The following is a 24,112-nucleotide window of genomic DNA, read 5'->3' on the forward strand; positions in this document are numbered from 1 at the left end:
TGCTGAGATATTTACAGTTCATCTTCAATGGAGTTTTATAGCAGAATATATATATTTTTTTTGGCTATCTAAAACCTTACCTCTTAGAATCAAATATCAAGGGGAACTTTCTGGAACTTTCTGCCATCATACGGGGAAAATCCATGATGCAATAGATAGATAGATAGATACTTTATTCATCCCCAAGGGAAATTCACAATACACAATACAAACATATCTAGTTTTCTCCCTCCAAAAGGACCCTCAACTGATCAAAATACAATGCGGCAATATCATGTTGCATGTTGAGTAAAGCACATAGACACAGCCCTGTGTGCATAGATTAATTAGCTAATTGAAAGTAATAATGAAATAATAATTGTAACCAACACATCTATATATGTTAATAAAAGGTACTAAATGTTACAGTATCACAGAATTGCAGTAGATGCATTAGGAAAGAGAAGCAGAGGTTGGATTTTTTCTTTAACTCTTCATTTCTTGTGCTTGTCTGTCTCCTCCTCCATCCCTCTTCCTCCTCCTGTGCATTGCTCGTGCCTCATCCCGTCTCAGTTGTCCTTCTATTGTTTGTTTATGGTTCTCAGATTTTCCTCTTTGTTTGCTGTCTGTCATTCTCCTATTTCTTCAGTCTGTTGTCTGTAATTCCTCGTTCCTGTCCTCCATGTCTCTGTCCTTCTGATGCGCTCCCTTTATCCCTCCAGGAAGAGATGAGACCTTGGCTTATCAAGGTCTCACTGTTTGGTCAATCCACGTCGATTGTCACCAAGTTACTCTAACCAAGACCCATTATCTCCAGTCTGCGTGTTCATGAAGGTGTCTGTTTGCCTGTCTGTCTGCTGTGGTGGTGGGTGGGATGTTGAGTGGAGGTTCCTGTGACCGGTGGCTCCGTATGTAATCAGTCTATCCTGGAACCATTCATTGATACATATGCCACTGCTGAAACGTACTCCATTGAAGCCTGTGTCTGTGTTAGGTGTTTGGTGTTCATGTTTTCATCATAATCCATCTAAATGTTTGTACCTTGAATTTTCTCAGGATGCATCACTGGAACTAGCCAGTGTCAAACAAGACCGTCCAGAGACGAACTTTAGCCATTTGCCTCCATGGCACAGAAGATGATGACTGGACAGGATTAGACAAACCGTCAGGCTCTAAAAGGCAGCAGTTTAATGCTCTGCTTCTCTGTCTGATCCTTTGTGTCACATGTTGAAGAGAGGAAATAGAGGGCTTTCAGTTGACGTAATGTACCCTATGGCAGCCATATTGGAGGACGACAGTACGTGAGTTTTTTTTGCGTGCCTCTCTTTTATACTTTTGGGATGTAATTTCCCAGCAGGAAGTTGGATCAGGGGTCATCTTCTTTGGAGCACAAGACAGCAAAATGCAGCTGCCTTGCACAGATCTGCTGAGACATGTAAATGCATCTTTGCAGAAGTGTAATTCCAGTGTAAGCCAACTCTTCTGAAGCTACAACATGTTTAGTGTCACATAAATCCACATTTGGAAATAAATCTTCCAGATCAGATCATTGCTTAGCAGATATCTGCACCTCCATGACAACAATAGATACATTTGTTATTACAGATTCAGGAAGCGACTGCAAAGCCTCTATTACCACCTTCACCTGCCAAGTAACCAGTCTTTCTAAAGACCTGTTTCACTTGTGAAACTATCATTATCAGTAGCCAGATGAGCTTCCTGTCCAGCAGATCAGCCTGATGTGTCAGAGGAGGCTTGGACGTGTATCTGTTTCTGAACAGGCCGAGATCCATCTGCACTCATTTAGCATTCAGCCCTTAGCTTCCAGGCTGTGGAGGGACATGACACAGGCTGTAGCAGTCATGAACTATCGCCTTTAAGCCACTCCCGAGAGGACTCCATTACCCAGGATCCCCTGGGAGGAAACCTGTCTGGCCTCTGACCTGATGGAAGCAGAAGTTGCCGGTTCAGGATCAGACGTCTACATCCTACAAAATGGCATATTACTCAAAAAATCTTGGCAGATGAATGATCACGCAGATTGTCAAATGGTTGTTTTTGAGTAAAATGTCTTGTTTGATGATAAGTTTCATGTATTTGGTAATCTGGTCCAAGTCCTATGACTTAAAAGCAATCTTGCCTCAAATGCCTAAGGTAGAAGTTTCCCTCTAACACAGATCTGCGATCAGCTTTTCCTCCCTGAACATCAACCCAAACTGATGTCAAGGAAAAAGTCAAATAGTCTTCAACCCCACAGTGCTCCTTTAAACACTTCATTCACTGTGGTTAGCAGATCCCAGATCAGTAGTCTGGCAGGGAACTTTACCTTGGATACCCACAGCCATGTGCTTGCCGATGGCGCCCCCGTGTGGGTGCATGCTGCGAGTGCATCCTGTGTTTGTGTCCTGTGTCTGCCCCCTGAGTGTGCCTGATGCCAGCCTGCAGGCCATGTCGTGTATCTCACACAGAATCGAACGCCATTAATGTTTCAGCGCATGGAGCCGCCCTCTGAAGGAGGGGGCACGGATGGCCAGGGGGGCCAAGGCTTGAACGGCCTCCCCAGCACCCAGCCGGACAACCTCAACAGCATGTGAGTGACAAGACGAGTGCATTGAAATACATGAGACAGCAGGAGATATGAATACCTGCCCACACATACGTGTTCCAAAGTTATCTATGTATGCATGATATAGTATATGCACTGTACATACACACAATAATTACAGTTTACTTAAAGTCTGATTTGCACTAGCTCAACCTCCAGACCTCAGTTGCAGAATGTCACACAGTATCGATTGTTTTAGCTCTTGTATGCAGTGGGATTGTGTGGTGCACATCAGAGTGAAAATTTGAGTGAACTGCAGGTAAAATGGCGTACAGACAATACAGTACACCACAATACGTACATCTGTGTGATGTATTTAGGGCTATTTGTTTTCTTGCTTTGGCTTTCTGTGACCATGTTTTTTAATTGTGTCTTTTCCCTTGTGTGTCAGAGTGTGTGTCTGCCTTTCTGTTATCCTCAGTTTTTGTGTGAGCATTGGATTTTGTACTGTTTATCAGGGTAAAATTGATGGGAACTGGCAAACTTTTCAAAGTACCTGTCTGTGTTTGTGCATGTATGAGGGCGTGAAAAAGTATGTATGTGTGTGAACTGCTTGAAATCCTGTGGTCTCAGTCGATAGGGTCATAAGAAATAGAGAGTGTTTTGGCTTAAGGAATGGTCATTTGGTCTGTAGTAACATACTGTAGTATGCTAGCAATCGTAATGCTAAAGTTAGCCTGTTAGAATTCCAACATTAGCTTTGAGCAGGGTTACAAAGTGCAGGCGAGACCGATGAAAGCTCCAGATGTCCTGAAATGACTGCTTTACAAAGAATAAACCTTTGTTTTTATTGAGGTTACAACATGTTTCTTGTGGCACCACCCTCAAGGCCAAGTGTTACGTTGTGAGCTCTGCTAATCATACAGATTTAGCAGGCTTTAGTAAAATATGAAAATAAGATAGATTTAACAATACTCAAGGAAACAGTGTTTAGGTTTTTTCATTAAATCAGCTACATGATTTGTCAAAGATATCATATGACTGCTCCACAGCTGTGGTTTTCTTCAGGTCAAAGCTGTTTTTTTAATTGCCCAACTTGTGTGTATGTGTGGGTGCCAGACCTCCCGAGGGTGGCATGACTGACAGCCAGTCGTGGGTGACAACCAAAGCCCAGGAAATGTTCCAAAGGACGGGTAACTGGAGCCCCGACAGACCCTTCCCCGAAGATCTTCATGACAACCGTCACAACCCGCAGGTATGATAAGCGCAAGCACACGTTGTCACCATAGCGGCACATTGATTCAAGCCATAGGGTGTGTGAAAGAGGTGGACGTAGCCACCGTGACGTCACTCATTGGTTTGTGGACTACTGTTTGGAATTTGGCAATTTGGCCATTGCCATCTGAGCCATGCGTGACCATATTTGGACGAGAGGGTGGAGCAAAGTTCTCAAGTAGCACTTGCTAGCTTGATTGTAATTCGCATTAATTGTGATATTAATTGTGATGCTAATTTTGGCCAGTGAAAAAAAGACTTAAAACAAAATGCACTTACTGGAGAAAATGAACAGCCGACTCCTTAGAGCGTCTTTTAGTACAACCGAACACTGAAAAAGACGTTTGTAGGTGACGTTTATAATTAACTTTCATGAACTGAAAACACATTGTGAGAGGGTCAATAATTTAGAAAGAAGACTTTAAACTAGTGATTGAGATCATAAACTCTTTACTGGGTTAACAAATCAAGTGACAAGTATAGCCAAGCTTACATACAATCGACTTGTTTATGCAGCCAGTGAAGTCGCACCCTGCTGGCCACTAGAAAGAGTGCAGGTTTAAGGCACTTTCACATTGCTGAGTATTTACTCAATAAAGTCTTGTGTTCAGCAGGTGTTTTATTTTTAGTAAACATAAAGCGGCCGGTGAAACACATTCCTCAGGATTCTTGCTGTTGCAATGCTTATATCGAAAACGTCTGTAATCATCACACTTATGACACCGTTACAAAAGCTGATGTAAATTCATTGATGTAATAGTAAACAATAAAAATCATCACCTGTTGAATGATCTACAACTGCGAGTGTTTCGTCTAAATTCTCATTCTTGCAGAACTTATTGACACTGCTTGCCATAATATTTATTTATCAGCAACTGGATTTTGGTGAGTTTCAGCCACCCCATCCTTAAGTAGAATTTTGAATAGCATAAACCTCCGAGCTCTCTGAAGTCAGGGCTTAAATGCTTTGGGTAAGTATTTTATCTCCAGTGATCTTGTCTGATTCATATCTAACCTGAAAAGGTGGATGGGCATTTCAGGGATTAAAGATGATTCAGCAGAATCCGTGGTGTTTCTAACTGAAGTCTTTCATGACAAAAATGTGAGACATTGCCAGACATAAATCCAGAGTGCTATCTCTGATATGAAGTGATTTGACACAGCTGCAAAGGAATTGAAGAGCTCCATCTTAGCGCCCTGCTCGAGCGTCCTTGTTGTGCAAAGATTAAAAGCTATTAGTCGTATAATCCACTCAATCATCCCCTTTCTTAGCAGCCTCTCATAAATTAGTTGAGAGTTGAAATCTTTCTGCTCTCTGAATGCTGGATGTTGCTGCTCTGACTCCAGCGTACAACACTGTAGAGCCTCTCTGTCCTTTGAACTCTTTTTGCAAATCTGTCTCTTTCTTCATCTTCCTGCGCGAAGCTCACATCTCCCGTATTCTCTTATTCTTCATCTTCCTATTCTTATTTTTTATTTTTTTTTTTTCCTGGTCGCTCTTCGACCTCCTCTTGAGTTTGGGTTTTGTGATGTACACCTTCTCCTCCTCACTGCCTCCTTACTTTCACTTGTCTGTTGGGACGTCCCTACTCCCCAGCCCCTCATCTCTCTCTTCAATGCCATGACTAATATACTAAAATGTGTTTGGATTTGGAATTGTGCCATGGACTCTTTGGAAAGAGCTTTTGAGATATTTTCCTGCCCAAGATTTGGATCCTTGGGTTTATGCCAGAAAAGTCTCAGTGGTTTTGTCCCACGATCCAGAATGAGCGTTCATACAGAAGTCAGATTCAGAGCAGTACTATTCATTAACCTGAGTAATTGATTATTAGGCTATGGGATTAAAAACTGATCAATACCCACCTCTTCTAAAGGTTTCAACAAAGGGTCCAACAGTAAGTTTATGCAACACCACGTTGCATAAATGAAGACAGAATTGGAAAGGAAGACAAGAAAAAAGGGAACATGATAAATTTTCGGTGAATTTATTTCATGTCCCTCCCACCTCAGTCAGCGCTTCCCTCGATTAGTCGATGAGCTGTGAGCGTCCCCTCCCTCAGCAGACAGTGGTCACGCCCCCTCTCGTTGTGTTTTACAGACGGTAGAGATGAGGGAGATGGGGCGGGACGGGTACTCCGACACTGAGCCCTATCACCCAATGGAAGGGCATGGGCGGACCCTCTCCATGCCCCGCCTCTCGGCAGACAACCAAGTGAGCACCTTCATCCCACCATCCGCACCATCACCGTCATCAACATTCTCTGTTACTATGCCTGTTAGCGGCGAGGACAGCTGACAGTGAATTCAGAAAGTCTCTCCTTGCATCTAAACAGAGAAGAGAATCATTTTTATTAAACTTTAATATTTAGTCCAAATTTCTTTTAACAAACAGGTTTGATAAAATTATTTTATCAAGTGGGAAACATGGTTCACTTCCTACAAAATGTTTGACAGGATGCAAAGAAGCCATGAGACTTTTGTAAATTCACCTCTGCCTGTCTGGTCTCCCCGTTTGTCTTCCCGTCCTGCCACCATCCCTCCACCCCCTCCTCCCTCACCGTAACCCTCCACTCATCCAGCAGCCGACCCACCGCTGAGCAGTACGGCCAAGGCGCCTGCTAACATTGGAGCAGCAAGCAAAATTGGTCGGAGGGCTGGATAAGTGTTCTAGATATGTATACGAATATATATCTAGAAGAGCCATCGGTATAGAATATCTGCTCAAAGCACATCCTGTTCCCTGTTCCATTTCCATTAAATCCTTGGTGTGTCTGTCCTGTGTAAACTGTGGCCAGAGTTAATGTCTCTCTTCAACACTGAAAATGAGAAAAAAACTGATGACGCACAAGCATTTCTGCAGCACGGAAACCATTTCGAACAATACAACCACGTGGAGGGCAGGTGCATGAGCTGCAGGTTGTCAGTTCTTTGTGTTTGGGAATCATTTTAAGGTACATTGATCTCAGTAACTGCATCACTGACGTCACTGAAACTGACACTTCTTGGATGTGTGTGACACAGAGAGGGGTGTCGTAAACATTGCTGTGGATGATTCTGTGCTTAGATTTTAACCTTTTTGCAGACGTTTATTAACTGCAAGCTGAGAGCAAAACAAATTTTTAAAATCAGGCAGGGACAGACGCTTGCAAACCAAATTTTTGAGCGTGAAATCCTGATTTCTTGCACGCCGACTTTGAAATGTGGTCTTGCAAATTTCTGTCTGCTGGATGTCAATCTGTCCTCAGTTCAAATTCGTAAGACAGTGAGAAAACTCCGCTCACAGACCAGTCCCTGTGTTGGGTTTGTGCTCACTTTATATATTGTTCAGTAATAAACTTGCACAATTTTCATGATCCTGTTTTAAAAACATATTGTGTTCAAACCTCCATTCATATTTCCATGTCGAACAGGCGAAGCCTCTGGCTGCAGTTGCACATGCACTCACACATCCATGCACCCGAGCATTGCCATACTCCGACACGTCACTGCATCCACGTCATGTTGCTCTCACTTTGGTATGCTGGTTACTCCATGGAGTGTTTTTGTATGAACATTTAGAGGATGAGGTCGCAGAGCGTTTAAGAGGAATGTGACTGAGGTGTGTGAAGGGAGCAGAGAGGGTGTCACTACAATTTGTCTTAGCGTTTCAAGTTTCTAATTTATAAGATGGGTGCGGTTGACAAGTGAGTGTAAAATCTGTAGCTCTTGTTAGTGTGGACAGTTAATGATGATTACTGAATATTATGATGTTATTTAGGCTCTATAATGTACTGTGCACTGCAGCTATTGGTTCATTTTAAATGCAGTGTGCCGCCAACACAACAAGTTTAGCTATGAATGCATTCTTTGCATGCTTGTCTTTTCAAATGGAGAATGAACAATAAGCTCTCTTTACTGCTCCTTATATTTAGCTAATTACTCTGCTAATAGTGCTGGAACGTACAATACAAGTCTTAGTGAGACTATAATGAGGTGACGCTTTGAAATAATTAGATCTGTTAATATAATTGGACAGCAACTCAACATACATAAAGCTAGACTGCTGTGGGAGTGTAGAAAATGTGCTGTGTGTGTGTGTGTGTGTGTGTGTGTGTGTGTGTGTGTGTGTACAGTGTATATATGTGTGTGTATCCATACACTGTTACTTACTGCCTTCTAACACTGCTCTGCCTTACAGAGAGCTCATGCTGTTTCGGTAAGTGTGTGTGTGTGTGTGTGTGTGTGTGTGTGTGTGTGTGTGCGTGTGTGTGTGTGTGTGTGTATTCACATGCATCTTATATTGTCCTCTGTCCTCTCTCGCTCACTGGCTCACCCACCTCGCTGTTATGCACTGGCCTTCTTTAAATGAACTGGGTCCTCTCTCTCTCTCCTCTCTCTGTTCTCCCTTTAATCACTTATTTTTGTTTGTTTGTTCCTCCTTTTCACCTTGTTACTCTTTTTCTTTGTTCCTCTCATCGTCTCCTTCCCTTATATACATGTCTTACATCTCTCCTTCTATTATCTCCTCAATACAATCTCATCACCCTCTCTTCCCTCCTCATATCTCTGTCATTGTTTCTCATTCCTTCATTCTCTTTGTTTGTCTGTTTCTTTCTGTCTCTTTCTCTGTCTCTGTTACCTTTCGGTCCTGGTGGCTATGCTATGTCGGGCCCATGCTCTGTGCGCGCGCGCGTGTGTGTGTGTGTGCGTGTGTTTATGTGCGTGTGTGCTACACTGCTCTGCTCTACGTATCATCTCTGTGTTTGCCTGCTCTGCAGCGGAGGAGACACAGGCCTCGTGGAAATAACCTCAGTGTATGTAAACCTCTACCTCTATCTCTCTCTCTCTCTCTCCCGTTCCCTCTAGATTCTTTCGTCTCTCTGTCGATCATTTTTCAAACTGGATCTGCACCAAAACGTAGTTTGCTGGTTGTTTTACCCCACACGAGATGCCATATGGGTGGTTTTACCTGCAGAAGGACAGCTCAGGCAGTGATAATTTGGTTGTCAGACATTATTCAGTAACACAAAAGTGACCCAGTCTTGAGGGGTTGAGTGAATTTCCTCACCCGTTGGTGGGTTCTCAGTTTGTAAAATGCACACACACACAGTGATCATTCCAGTGAGCTCAGGTTTTTCTCTCTTTAGTCCTCTTTTCCTGTGTACATGCACAACACACACGGCTGGTGCACGCAGCAGCGCACACTCCGTTCTTTCTGCATTTAATGTGCTCGGTAAACAATGACCCAGTTTAATAAGAAATCAACAGCAGATCTAGTTTTAGAGGCTGAAACAGCAATCATCAAAACTTTGACCGGCATTTGCGGTTGTGCTGTTGACTTGTACGCCACCATAAAAGTCTCTTTTAACAAATTCTGGAGTGAACAAATTGTCCTTCAGATTTAGGAGGGTGCCTGTCGCACGTATTGCAGGGAACAGATATTTTAGATGTCCTCTTCTCTTCTCTTGATCAAGTATTTGCACAATTCTTTTCATGGTTTGTTTAGTCTGTTTAGTCTCAGATGTCAGTCTTTTCTCTAACTTAAAGGAGACACCATCTGAGTTGTATTGATGCAGTGAATCCCACCCACCTGGTACTCCACGCTCTTTAAATCAACTGTGACCTAATTGTCACTATTCAGATCTGCTTTGATCACATCTCCCTTCTTCTATCTGCCCTGTCAGCTTTTATTTGAGTCTCTCGCTTTCTTTCTTTTTCCCTCTGTCTTTCTCTCTCCCTTGTCTGCTCGTGTTGAGGTCACTCTGCTCTCCATTGTTTGTTCTCTGTGACGAGTTTCCCTCGAGTCCTGCTTGTATACAGCGCGCGTGTGTGTGTGTGCGCTCCTCTGTGTGTGTTACATGTGTGTTTTAGTCCGTTGCATTGCTGCAGACCGGGTCAACAGAGTATGATGAAAGCATGGAGTGGCCTGATGCAGCTGTTGGCCTGTACACGGGGATTGACAGCGTGCCGGCATGTCGTTAGTCATGCATGACGTGGCAGAGCCGAGTCTTGCAGCGGATGTGATGGAGGAGGTGTATTAAGGAGGGAAAGTGTTGGCTGTTCTGTGTAGCCTGAAAGGTGGAGCTGAGCGCAGCCAGAGTGTGGCGCTCACAAAGCGGCTGTGTCATGTTCAACACTTCTGTCTGTCTTAAGCTGAATGATGTCATTGCATGATTTCTTACAATTGGGAGTTTTGATGCAAAAATGAATTCAGGCAACAGTTCATTTGGACTAGCTATGCAGTACGTTTTATTTTTAAATAAAATGGAAGAAACAGACTGAGATGCTATGTGGGGCAGCAGACTGAAAACATCGTAACAACACTGAGATCAGCAGCAAGTATGATGACTGACACTAAAGCGTGCTAGCATTGTTCTCTCTACTGCCCAGACAATGCAAAAGACAACAGACAGGAGCATTCTGAAATATCACCTCACTGATATTTAACTGTATTTACTTTTTTTAAGATAAAAATCCAAGTAATCATTGATTATTCAGACCAAATTTAGTGACGTGAAATGTTCTTACATCTGTAGCTACAACACGTGGATCAGGGAGGCTTGTAGCAAACACTGACAAGAGACAATAATGTGTCATCCCAAAGTAGAAAATATGGAAAGTAACATCCGTGTGTGTGTGTGTGTGTGCGTGTGTGTGTGTGTAAGCATATTGAGAGTGTGCGCACGTGTAGTCCTGTGCTGCCGGCTACCCAGTGGGCATGCATGGCTTGAGTCAAGCTGCTCAGACAGCGTTCAGACTGCTGTCTGCGTGTGGCGCAGCTCCTCTTGAGATCGTGAATCCTCTTGTGTTCGTCTGAGCCTTTGTCCGGCCTGCTGCCTGCAGACTGATGTGTGCTTTATCATCATGGTGATGTGAAGCTTTCTGGGGGTTCAGAGTGTCAGCAGGGTCCTGTCCTGGTCAAAAAAGCCTGATATTGACAGAAAATCACACAGGGCTGGTTCCAGAGTACATTATGGAGACTTTGACTGGAGCCAGTTTCTTTAAATGATTTGCTGTTTACCTGACATGATATCTGAAGTGTCTTGTTGCAAAAACATGATAAAAATGGATGACATTTGAGCAAGGACACTACTTCTGTGCAACAGACTTTCTATACACACATACACAGTACAGGACAGGAAGACGTCAACAGTGAATACCTCTCTGCTCAGATGTCACCAAGAAAACAGCAAACATTTACGTTCAGATTTTCCACAATGATCAATCCTGTTGGATTTTCCTGTTGGTGTCTTGCAGAGCATTTTGACCAGGCGCCATGGTTATGGAATGTCAGTTTACCTTGTCCGCCTGGCGGCCATATTTCATTCATGTCCGACTCTGTGTTGGGAAACTGACTGAAATCACCAAGAGAAGCAGTTTTTGGACAACAGTATACTCTAGAAATGTGGCATTTTTGTGATGACTGCTACAAATATCTCAATGCATTCAAGTAGAAAGTTATTACAAGCTTCTATAGTTGCAGTAATGCAGCAATATGCTTATTGTTTCTTTGGCATCCAGTTGTTAATAAAGGTTTTGTTTGCTGTCTAAGTTCATGTAACGTTATGTTTTACATTGGCATTATTTTCCTTTTTTAAATCATTATTTTCAAACTGAAAAACAACAGTAATGTCTGGGTGTTTGTCCAGTCAGCACTCTTCCAACCAGCGTCAAACATCTGACGTTCAACTTTGAAATGGAGGAGAAAAAAAGTGGCCTTCCAACCGGAGTGTGATCTAAATGAAATATGGCTGCCATTTGGAAAAGTCCAGAGGGCTCCTCTGCCTTGTGCATGTGAGGCATGGTTTCTATGGCCTTCCTTCATGCTTGCTCTCTGTCTCTCTGCCCCTTTCTTCTCTTACTGTCAGTTCCCTGTTTATCTTTCTGTCTGTTTCGTTCTTCCATGTTTTGGTGAAGAAGCATGGTATTACATGTGCTTGTCAAAGGCTTAGTAGGTTGGGGTTTCAGGTGCTATGGATCAAGCTAATATGGATGCCGATAATGTGATATGATTCAAGATGGGTCAGATAGTCGTCCCAGATCATTTTAGCGTGTTGTTTCAGATCAGATGGGTGCAGGTTGCCACACAGGACAACACAAGAGCCAAAGTGTTCATAGTATCGAAACAGCATGCTGGTGGGGTTTACCATCACCCTCCGAAATCAAGGCTAACTTGGCACTGGTGTTTGGCCCATGTCAGTTATTGTCATCCAATAGGAACATACATATGCACACATACATGCACAATCTGATAGACACCCCCCCCCCATGTGCAGGTCTGTAGTCGTGTCATACACTCACTACAATCAGCTTATTAAGTGTTGACAGTGTCGTCCTTCTCACAGCTGAGGATGAGCTCCAGTCAGGATTCATTAAATCTCACTTCTTTTCTCCTTCTTTCTCTCTCCCCCACTATTTTTTTTATCTCTTTTCTCCTCACCTTATCACATCCTCTCCTACCTTATGTTCTCCCTCTCTTTCCGTATTTCCTCCTCTGCTCTGTCCTCCGTCCTCTCAGACCATCACCGACACCAGTCCAATGCGTCGCTCCACCTCCAGCCTGGTCCATGGGCGCACGGGCCGGGGCGTGAGGCTGGACGACTACTCCCTGGAGAGGGTGGTGTCTGAGGAGGGGAGACACGGAGGAGGACGCAGACACCGGGACAGGAGTCACCGTGCCTCACAGCGCTCCCTGACCAGATACACCGATGCAGACACGGGTTAGTCACTCATAGCTACCTGACATCTGACTAGAACCTGCACGTCGAAAAGTATACAGCTCTAAATGCCATGAATTTTGGGTGGGCCACAGTTACTTTGAGTGGGCCTCTTAGTTACAAAACTTAACACTGTTTGCCTGTTAATGCATTTTTGTTTGATCTGACTGGATTACTCTCTAAATTGATTGCAAGGAGAGGGAGAAACAGAGCGAACAGAGTACTGGGTGAGCTACAGGGACTTTTAACAGGAGAGAGAGCGCGGTGCGCTGTTCATTCATGACCTTAACTGTCTGCAAAGGTAATCTGAAGACAGTCAAGTCAGGCAGGAGTATTTAGCTCTACCTCCCCTATTGTCTATATTTTCTATAAGTTCTAGTTTCGATGGGAAATGCATTTGCAGGTATATAAGAAAAGCAATGATATGATTTCCTAAATACACCGTTTCTACATAGCTGGAAAATGACGTGTTACTGTATCCGACATAAAACAGAGGGCGAAAGCCTGACTAAAAACGCACGAGACTGTTGTGCCATAGAGATGCATTCATTTAACTGTAGCATCCTGTGCCTACAATATAGAACCCACTGCCCTTCTCAGTCACCATTTTTTGCCGAACAACCGCCAGATTGTGACGTGCATGCGCGAGCGTAACATGTCTGGGGTGACCCATGATGACCCGCTGTGACTGGACTAGACCTCACGTGATCATAGCCGAAGTGTTGTATTTTTTTTTCAAATGGAAACGTTTTTGTTTTAAGGGTTTTATTAAAATGCTCATTTTAATCATTAACAATAAATGTTAAGAAAATTCTCCAAGTCATTTAGAGTGGGCAAGTTGTACACGTGGGTGGGCCCACACCCATCAGGCCCAGCCCTAACACCGCACCTGCTATGAACCATGGCAAAGTTGAAGTTTCCCAAATCCTTCAATAGACAGCATTTGACTGGTAAGAGATGGTAGCCCTTAAAGAAAAGACAGGACACAGCAGGCCTTCTGTAGACATGTATTGATGATGTAACAGTGCTGTAGTGTCTGTAATGGAAGCGTATGAGCGTAGCAGCATTGCGCAGTGCTGCCTTACAGCTCGGTCAAGGACAAATCAGTGGCAGTTGTTACGAGTATGTGTGCATTGATGGAGCAAAGAGAGCAGAGTTGTCATCATAGTCACTAAATTTTATGTGAGTCAAGTAATGGCACAAAGGAGTCCTTGAAAAGACCATTGTGCAAGCAGATAGCCCACTTCATCACTAATTGCGAGTGCAAATTGCATGCTTCAGCTGTAAAACTAATGCAACAAGGCGGGCACAGTTAAACTCTAAATCCCCTTTATAATTGGAGAGCTCTCTAATCTGATGGAGGAGACTCCTCTCCTTCCTGGACTCAGTCCTGGTGATGGTGTTTTAAATTAGTTTTCTTTGCTCTACATTTCAGTGCACAGGTGGAGTGGATTTTTGCAGGGATAGGCGTTTCATTTTTCGTTTTAAAGCTGGTACTTTTAACTTCTCTTTGTTAAAATCACTTTTGACTTGCCTCTGTCAAATGAAAATCTTCCATCAAGAACAATAACTTGTGAGACCTGTTGTGATCTTAACGTGTGTGTCATCACCTCGGGTAATTGAGGTGTTAGATAATGATCTATTTACAAATGTAAACTGAGACATCTCCTTGCTAGGCCTGGGCACAGACCTCAGCACTACCACGCAGTCGGGCGACCTTCCGCCCAAGGAGCGCGAGCGGGACCGCGGCCGGACCAAGGACCGTCGTCACCACCATCACCATCATCACCATCACAGCTCCATGGACAAGGAGCGCTACGGCCCTGACCGCCATGATTACCCCCACAGGCATCCCCATGACCGCCACTGGTCCCGCTCACCCAGCGAGGGGCCTGACGGACGAGGACACAGACAGGTGGGCTCCAACGACACCGAGATTAATTCCAGGGGAAATTAAATATTCAGGACAGTTTCCCAATACTCCAGCTTTTTCTTTCCTGTTAATTTGATGTATGTAGAAAGCTCTGTGTAAAGCTTTTTTACTCAATACAGGTTGGATAAAAGCCTTGATAGCCTTGAGGATGTTCTGTACTGTCATAATAGATACTTCAGTGCAGAACCAATGAGCTGTGTTTCTGTTACAGTAGATCTAGATTTTTATTGCTTGAATCCTAGTATATCTCTTTTTTTTAATCAAAAAAAGAGTATTTATGAAGTGATCCTGGGCTCTTGCCTTTTGAACTCACCTCAAACTGTTCGTTTATCCAGTAAGAGTTCACACGTCGTGCACCAACTTATGGACTTCAATCTCTCTTTTTTGTGTTACGCTTTTTTCTTTATCACTGTTTCTCTCTCTGTCCATTTTTCAATGTGACATGTGGCTTCTTGGTGTCAATTTTTTGCCTCATCACTATGTTTTTGAATGATTTTCAATGGTGTTATCTCTATCTATCTATCTATCTATCTATCTATCTATCTATCTATCTATCTATCGATTCACCACCGCTCTGCTCTATTCTGGTCTGTGTTGTTGTTGTTGTTGTGGTGCGTTTTGATTTTCCTTGTTTACATTTTGCTGTAGGGCAGTAGTTCGGTGAGTGGCAGCCCAGTCCCCTCCACCTCGGGGACCAGCACTCCGCGGAGAGGCCGTCGCCAGCTGCCCCAGACCCCTGCTGTCCCCCGTCCACATGTCACCTACTCCCCCGCTGTCCGAAAGCCCAGCTACGGTCCCCCAGTTCCGGGCCGACTGCGCTCGCCCTCCCCCAGACACTTCTCCCCACCAGACCACGACAGGGGCTACCACCACCGGCCCCCGTCACGCCACGCTTCTCCTCACCACGGGGGCTCCTCGTCCCGGCACGGTTCGCCGCGCTCTCCGAGGCACCAGTCCCCGCGCTCACCCCTCCACGGCTCACCTAGGTCCCCTCACCGAGGCCGCTGGAGCGGGCCTCCGCCTGGGGACAGCCTGGAGGGCGACGGGCCCTTCTACGAGCGCGATTACGAGTATGAGCGGCACCATGAGCCCCCTGCCTACGAGCAAAGCCTCTCTCATGGCAACCCACACCCACATGGGGGAAATCCACACCCACACCCACGCTCACCTAGGACTGCCCGCCACGGGCCCCCTCCGCCCCCTCACCCGCATCCTCGTAGAGTTCCCAATGGCTACCGCTCATCCTCACCTTCTCCACACCGGCGGGGGCCACCTGGAGTGCCCCCCCACCCGCACCACCGTCCCCCCCATGCCCGAGGCCCCCGCAAGGGCCTGCATGAACCTTATAGTGAGACGGACGAGGATGACTGGTGCTAGCAACCACAGGGAGCGAGGGATATGAGGGCAGGAGAGGAGAAGAAGAATAGCAGCCTCCGGTGCTCTGGCCTTGGATATGTAGACTTTTAATAAAGCAGAGGTAGTGAAAGGGCAGTGGGGGTGGGGGTGAAGGTGCTGCAAATAGCCTTTTACAAATTTTGTGTAAGACTCAAATCAGTGACAGAGCAGCACATGGATGAATTGAAAAGAGACCAACCAGGGCAGGTTTACCTCTGCCTCTCTCGGCCTCAGAACTACACTACAGAATTCACTGCTTGACCAGCAAGGCCAGGCTGCAGGAGGAAGAGGGAGGTGCAGGAACAGAAAAGCGACAGAGGAGCATGTAAAATGGCCATGAATGATCACGTTTTACAAGGCCTAAGAGCACTTCTCCCGGACTGTCGTGTGATTGGTTAGTCTCGTCAGATGTGCGCTATCTGTTGCTGGCCAGTGTGCTAATGTAAAAGCCTGAAAATGAGCTGGGACACAGAGTCCACTGCTTGGACTCTGCTCCTTGAACTGATATGTTTAAAGAAAAATAAATTAACAAAAAGCCAGGACCCCCTAACCCTTACATGCCAAGCTATGCCTCCAGAAAATCAAACTTGAACAATGAAGAACAAAATGAAACTTTACATGACAAACAATGAAAAGAAAAAAAGGGAGAACAACCACTTTATCTTTAACCTTTTTCCTTTCCAAGGGACAGAACCAGGAAGCTCCGCCTATACTGCAAAAACCAGCCAATCACAGTGCTGGCTGATATTTGATGAGTTTTATCATCTCTGTTTACTGTTAAAGACTCACTTAATGCTGACGGAACTGGTGTGACATCACTTCCTGTCTGGCGGTGGCGGCAATGGAGCGGGGCGGGGCACGGTTCAGTTGCTCCATGGGGTGGGGGTGAGCTCAGGTAACTTGAGAAGGGAGTAGGACACTTCGTCAAGCCCCTTCCTCTCAGTTACACGACCCAGCGCAAGGCGAGGGATGACCTGACAGGAAATGACATCACACGGTTGAATGGGGCGGAGGAGAGGAAAGGAGGGATGGGGAAAAAGACTAATTTCTTCAGTATTTCTTCTATCGATTACTTCTCCTTCTTGTTCTTCTTCGGACATTGGAGCTTGGTTCTTCTGTTGCATTCGCTCAGCCTCCTTTGATCTTTTACGGAGTCCAAAATTTGATGGAAACCTGCATGATTGATTAAATACATACTAGAGAGGAAATCTTAACTGGTGTGGGTGGGACCTGGGGGCTTTATAGGAAACTTTGCATTTAGGTTTACAAAAGAAGTTCTCTTCTTTCAGACTCTCTCTCTCTCTCTCTCTCTCTCTCTCTCTCTCTCTCTCTCTCTCTCTCTCTCTCCCTCTCTTACATCTCAAATGTAATTTCCGTTGACTTTTCGCCCAAAAACAGGTTTTGACAGTCGGCTGTTTCGTTTGTCTCAGTTTTGTGCCGACGAGGTTCAAAAGCTGAATTTCTACAACCTATTAAAAGACAGGAAACGCTGCAGGATCACATTGTAGTTTCCTGTTGCGCTCAAGAAACAAGAGGGAGAAAGAGTGGAGAGAAGCGGACTTCTACCACACTTGATTTATTATTGTTAATGATGATAGTCTTATGAATAATGATATCAATGTCAATGCAAAATGACAATGACAATGATGGTGATGATACTGATGATTGATCGATTGACTGATAGAATTGTTGCTGTAGATTTGTTGTCATGTTACTTGGAATTTAAGTATGCTATGTCCATTTTGTTTACATCCGTTCTGTTTTTATCCCCCCGTTCAATGACGTTTACCGGGTTCCTGATGCCTTCCTGCAACGTTTCGGGGCAATGACGGCTTGGGAACATTCACTTAGCAGAGTTGCGTGTTGTAACGCAACCCTTAAGATACACTCTCTCTTCGGAATGGTGGAGGTAGAGGTCTTGCAAGGATTCATCGGGTCAGTACTCTTTTCAAGCCAACCCAAAGATCAAGAGTTCATGCTCAGAGGCAGGGGTAGACCAGATCATTGAGCATGTGGAAGAGTTTGTCTGCCTTTTACACTGCAGAGGTTTCAGACAACCCTGTTTTACTGAAGTTAAAGTTCTGCCGTGGTTGAGTTCTTCCACCTGCAGCCAAAAAAAACTATGAATTTAAATCTTTTCCCTCTGTCGGGCTCTGTAGTTTTGTATTGAGATCGGTTGCCGGCAGTGACAGCACAGTATTGGTGGTACAGTGTTGGTGTCAGTATTAGGTGGTGTTGTTCTCTTTCTTTGCCACCAGGGGGCAGTTATCAGCACACATCCGCCCTGCCTTCCCCCTCGAAAGGACAGCCTCCAGGCCACATACTGGTTTCTAGACCTGGACTGAAACCTCCGCTTATACCTGCCTCTTGTATCTTTGTAAGATATATAGGCCTAGATGAAGTCCAGTCCTCATCAGGAAACGTGGATGTAGCCTCGGAGACGCCATATCTGTCCGTTTGTCGGCCCATCCTTCTGTCTGCCTGCCTGTGCCAATGCTGACCTCCCCTCCAGCCCCTTCTCTCAGGTCTGGATAACCAGAGAACAGTCACCAAATCACCAATCCAATCACATGAGGTTGTAGCAAAGCTGAAACCTCCTCTGCCAAAACCCGCTTCAGTATCCACCAACCTCTCTCTCTCTCCTCATCTTTTTCTTTTTCTGTCCATTTGCTTTGACATCTGTTCTTTCAGCATGCCACAGAGCGACACTGAAGACACTAAAGGCATCACAGGACAGAGACACTTAGGAATAATAACTTCATCCTTATTGTTATGAGGGACAACAATTATTGAATATTCAATAACTCTAGGACAAGATGATAAAGTATAGATAAATATAGATGATAAACTACATATAAATCTAGATATAATACAGTAGATGTAGTTATAGATAACAGACAGAGTATAATTAGAGTTTCAGATAATTATTTATTTTGCATACCGTTCATGCTTATGACACGGTCGACGATCTAGCTACTCTTGAAAAACGCGCACTGTTTTCTTCGCAGCTGCAGAAGCCAGAAAACAAACCCCAGTCCACGTGTTTTGACTCTATGCAGACCTCATGAGCATCCTCATCGTATTATTTCGGAGGAGAAACTGCAACGCTGTGGTACTGTAAAACAGATTAACGAAACAGGAACACGTGGATCTGAGAAAATGTGAAGATCGACACCAAGTTTGCACACGTCACTTGACATCGCACCCACAGCGAAACCCCTTTCTTTCACGTCGCTGTCTTTTTCCCTCCCCTCCTCCAGACGATTTCCCCTCGCCATCTTTCTCTCCTCTCCCGAAACGTGTTGCCTCCAGGCCTCGTAGTTGAGCGTAGCGTAGTGAAGATGGAGATGGGGGGGGGTTTGTTTTTGTTGTTTATTTGTTTGGCGGGAGTCGAGGGGCACAAACCTGAAACCCCTCTGCCCTCACCTCCCATTAAGAGAGGTTATGGCATGTGGGGACGCTTCCCAAATACCCCCTACAGAGCCACAGTGCCTTCTGTATCAGAGTCACATATGTCACACACCCCCCCCCCCCCCCCCCAGTTCCCTTGCCCCTAGCCTCTCCCATCCGCCCCCCTCCCTCAGCCTCTGTAGTAGTTGAGATCAACCACACTACGCCTTAAAAGTAGAGTCCCACCGGCTCCCATGCTAGCATAGAAACAGGGGGAGCGGTTATTTAGAGACTGGGCCACGGTGGGGAAATAACCAAGAGGCTAGACTTGAAGTAGCGGAATCAATTCCACATCCGGTGTGGTCTTAATCACTTACAACTCCCATTCAAGCAGTAAAAGTTGCCAAAAATCAAAGGAGATCCACACAGCTCCAATCAGAGCTTCGTGGGTGTTGACTTTAAAATACTCAAATGGTCATCGACGACATACCGGATGCCGCTAGCAAGCTAGCCCTCTTGGCTTCACCTCCCTGTTAGGCATTTTGTGTCCATCCCAGAAGTGTCGTGGGTCCAGTTTCAGGCGGTGTAGTGAGAGGTTTACAGAGGCGCAAAGCGGTTTGCTTACTTCTCAGGTCCCTCTAGAGTTAGGTAGCTAGATAGTTAGACCACGTAGGGAAGAGTCAGCTACAAAACAAGCAGGCCTCGGATTGAGTTATTGTATGGTTTTACCTGGCATGGCATCAGACGCTGTAATGTTGACACACACACACACACCCTCTCCACGAACCCACATCACACACTCTGACTCCTCACCTCCCAATCAGCCTGCAGATGCACCAACGCTCGACGCCAAGCGTGTTGACAGACAGGCAGGGAAAAAAAAAAAAAACACCTCCATTTTGGCTCCACGACACCACTCGCTTGTCCAGAATTGTAACAGCGGATCCAAAATGGCCGACACACAACACTGCCCTTGTGTGAAAGCATGTTGTGTGTGTGTGTGTGTGTGTGTGCTTTTCCGAGAGCAAATCTCATTCTTAGGGAAAAAAGTGAACATCTGATCTTTGCTTCTTTTCGTTGTTGTTTCGCTGACTTTTTTGAACGGAGTTGGGGGGATTGCAAGGTTTTCGCTCAGTCATCGCTTCTCGCCACGCCTGCTTCCTGCGTCTTCACCTCCGGCTTCTGTCTCCCATCGGTCTGAGCCTCTGACTAATCATTTTTTTAAATTTTCTTCTTCGTTATGGGACGAAGGGAAAACTAACAAACGCACCAACCCATCCACTCAGTCGGCTGTGAAATTGTGTCAGTGGGTCAGTCGTGAGGCAACGTGTCGACAAAAACACGAAAAAGGGCTCTCTTCAAAAAAACTACACAGTGGGTTTTAATGTACAGTAGTGCTGCCAAAAGTTGTGCTTATGTAGCTGAAGCCACGCTGTGGTCTCCCCTTTGTACAGCACTAGTTGTGTGCATGCGTGTGTGTGTAGGGGGTCAAGAGCGAGGCGGGGAGGGAGGGGCGGGAGGGTCAAAAGGCGATGAGAGAGATTTTAACGATGCAGGGGTCCTGTTTGGGTGGCGTTTTGGGGAGGGGGGGGGCGGCAGCAACAGAGGTCGTAGTGATGTTAACACACAATTTCACAATGGCACTGGACCACTTTTCGGGCTCATCCTCATGCTCAGAAGCCATTTTGTTACCGTCACTCCGTCCACGCTTGGTCCCACTTTGAGGGGGGCGGGGCTACTGCTGCGACAGGAAAAATTTTCTGTGTGTGTCTGCGTGTGTGTGAGAGTGTATACGTGTGTGTGAAGGTGTGTTTAGAGCTGGAACTGATTATTTTCTTTATCAGGTAATCTGCCAGTTTACTTTGATGGTTTATCAAGTTTTAGTTGTTTTAGGACTGTGGGGGCAAATTAGGCACTGTACATTTACAGAGATGGTCTTAAATTATCTGTCTAAGAGAAGATGAGATAGAGCTTAATTCTTCCCAGAGGAGTTTTTGTATCCAAGGTTGTCAGTATAAACAGTATTTTGGGGATGTAAAATAAGTCTCACTGGGAAGAAATTAAGAAAATAAGAAAAGTGCAAAGTACAAGTGAGTAAAGTGCAGGGGGCGGTTATGACAAATTACAAGTAATGAAAATACTGCAGAGAAAGTCTATGTTGCTGTATTACGATGAAACTATATTACTACGTTAATGTTCATTTATGTGCACCATCCCCTAAGTAAAGTCTGAGTAAGTCTGAGGTCCAAAGAATCCAATAAATCTTTGACAAATTTATGCTGAATAATCAAAAATCCAAACATATTTAATTTCCATTGATATCAGTCAAAGAAAAATCATAAATCCTCCTGGAATCAGAGAACATTTGGCATTTTTGGTTAAAAGTTGTCCATTCGACTTAACAATCGATTATCAATTTTGTTATTTTTTTGTTTTCTGTCGGTCAGTTAATCAATTAATAGCTCATAGTTTCAGCACTGTTTGTGTGCGTAAGAGGAAGATGGGTACTGTAAGTGAGTGAACTTGCATGTCAGTGTATTATCTCGTGTGTGTGTGTGTGTGTGTGTGTGTGTGTGTGTGTGTGTGTGTGTGTGTGTGTGTGTGTGTGTGTTTGTTTGTGTGTGTGTGTGTGTGTGCGCGCACATGTCCTGACACCATCAGCTACAGTAGGTAATCCTCAGTGCCTTACACTGTACAGGACACGATGATTTCTCCCTCTGAGACAATCGCAGTGCACACACCTAAGATTTTAAAGTCCTCATCACCATCCTCATCCCCCTCCCCCCCTCACCCACTCCTCACCTTCCTCTGGGACCATTTAGTGGAACCTGGACGGGTGAGGGTGGAGGTGGAGGGTGGAGGAGGGTCAGTAGATAATCATGTCATTTCTGTCACCTCTCCCATGCCATCTATTGTATATTTTGGCTCTGTAATTCTTGTGTATATAATCCATAAACTTTCTGAAAAACTCATTGTGTTATGATGTTCATTAGTTTTGGCTTTCATTCTTCTTTCTTCTCAGTGTCTTCACATCGAGTTCATCTTTCTTTCTCTTGCATTCCTGCTGTAGTACCATTCCTAAACACAGGGTGGTGGGATTGAGCTTTCCCACCACCAAGGTGTGCTGTATGTCTGTGTGCCATATGGGTTGAATGAGTTCATGCGTGGTGCATGTGTGGGTGTGTTTTGTCTGAACGGCTGTCTGCACAGTGTGTGTTGTGCTGTATGTCTCTGTCCTCAGTTCTTTAAGGAGCCCAGCAGGTTTTCAGGGTGAATTTCTTGATGAATTCTGCACATTAATCCATAATTCATTAATTTTTACTCGCAAATTACTTACTACTTACGTATGGCTAAAGTGTTAGCTAATGGTTAGCACAGAGCGACATTAGGATTAATTCAGAGTTGTGTTTTCGTCCACACGATGAAGTAAGTCCATTATTCGCGCTCCTTTTAGCTCTGTTTTGGTCTGCACCAACTCAGAAGAAAATATCTGGTTCTTTGGCTGCACTACATGTTCACAAGCTAGTTGCTAACTTTGTTTGCTCTTTGGTGCTGGACAGAGTGAACACAGAGTACTGAAACAATGTAGCATCATCAATTTGTGAGATTTGGCTCATTTACTAACACACTGAATATGATAAGTTATTGAGTATGTTCAGTAATTTGTGTGCAGCTCTATACAGTAGCATGTCCAGATGTCGGAATAGCAGTAATTTACCATTTTTCATATTTTCTTCAATTGCTAACGTCACAGTTAGCACTGTGCAAATATTGTTTAAAAATTCCAAATTTTATTCTTTAAATCCTCAAAAAACAAAACAATGTTTTGACTCTCTGACTAGGCAGATGGCCAATCATACTTTAGGATAATGGGGTGGCACTTTCGGAGGCCAATCAGATTGCAGGGGTACCCAGGGCCCCCTCCTGGACACGCCTCTGCCTCTGCACTGAAGCGCAGGTGCTAGCCTGATGCTAACACTCTGTGTGCTCCATGCTACATCAGCTTGAAGGCAGGACTTCTTAATGCGAGGAATGACCTTAGATTTTGTGCATTTTATCAAAACTTTCATTCCTGACGCTTGCTGGGCCCCGAACGTCTCTGTGCTGATTTACAGTAAAGTGATTCCTCAGAGACAGAAGTGTCTCCTGCTGTCGCCGTAGCAACCCTCAAAGTCCCTCTCTCCATTTCCATCCATCTCTGTCTCTCAGTTTCTCTCTCCTCTCCATTTATTTCCACCACCATCAGTTCAGTGGAGACAAGTTGCTTCTAGAGGATCCGTCCTCGTGTCTCGACGTTAGCATCCCGGACGCTGGAGGGCGACCTCCCCCAAAACATCACAAGGTGCCAGATGATCGGAGAAAGGAGCAGGATCTTTTAACCCTTTGTAGCACAGTGTTGATGATTCTCATGATTGGGCTCCTTTGGACACATTTTATTGACATGTTTTTTGTATTCGATTGTTTTAGGTTTGAACAGGCCAAAATGAACCAGTAGCTCCTTCACTGGACAAATGTCTGGTCGCCTATCGTTTGACAGAAATAAAGATTAAGGTGTCAATTGGAAACTTCAGCCAAAAATGAGGGACATTTCTTCTTCTCTGGTATTCACACTGGTTTCCACTTAAAATCTACTTGATTTTCACTTTGGAGTTAGTAATATCACAATACAACCTTTAGATTCCTTTATATATCCTTACACCTTGGTATTATTACAGCTATATGATGCTGACGCAACACATCGGTGAAATCATCAAACCAGGTCAAACAAGCCAAGCTGATGGAGTAAAAGCTTCAGATATACATGTTGGGAACATAGAGTGCAACAAAGCTCTCCTCCAGGAAAAATTAATGCTTAGTTGGCTACCAGCCAATGATTAAAACTGGCTACAAAGGGTTAAA

At 44.7% G+C, this 24,112-nt stretch overlaps 1 protein-coding gene across 25 annotated transcripts in view; it reads left to right on the top strand.

The window, feature by feature from the left end:
* The window catches only part of cacna1ab (calcium channel, voltage-dependent, P/Q type, alpha 1A subunit, b), a 119,234-nt gene extending 101,305 nt beyond the window's left edge, over positions 1-17,929 (top strand). For 5 of the 25 annotated variants that reach the window (XM_076729464.1, XM_076729468.1, XM_076729467.1 and 2 more), the window contains exons 42-49: positions 2,448-2,569; positions 3,644-3,779; positions 5,898-6,011; positions 7,977-7,994; positions 8,557-8,592; positions 12,297-12,498; positions 14,172-14,410; positions 15,077-17,929. In XM_076729464.1, the coding sequence (XP_076585579.1) occupies positions 2,448-2,569; positions 3,644-3,779; positions 5,898-6,011; positions 7,977-7,994; positions 8,557-8,592; positions 12,297-12,498; positions 14,172-14,410; positions 15,077-15,805 (1,596 nt within the window). In that variant the 3' untranslated portion in view covers positions 15,806-17,929. The remainder of the gene's footprint in view (positions 1-2,447; positions 2,570-3,643; positions 3,780-5,897; positions 6,012-7,976; positions 7,995-8,556; positions 8,593-12,296; positions 12,499-14,171; positions 14,411-15,076) is intronic. The other 20 variants (XM_076729475.1, XM_076729477.1, XM_076729476.1 and 17 more) reach the window with 13 other exon arrangements.
* Positions 17,930-24,112: the final 6,183 nt, after the last annotated feature.

Source organism: Chaetodon auriga, chromosome 4 (assembly GCF_051107435.1).
Source record: "Chaetodon auriga isolate fChaAug3 chromosome 4, fChaAug3.hap1, whole genome shotgun sequence".
Taxonomy (NCBI): Eukaryota; Metazoa; Chordata; class Actinopteri; order Chaetodontiformes; family Chaetodontidae; genus Chaetodon; species Chaetodon auriga.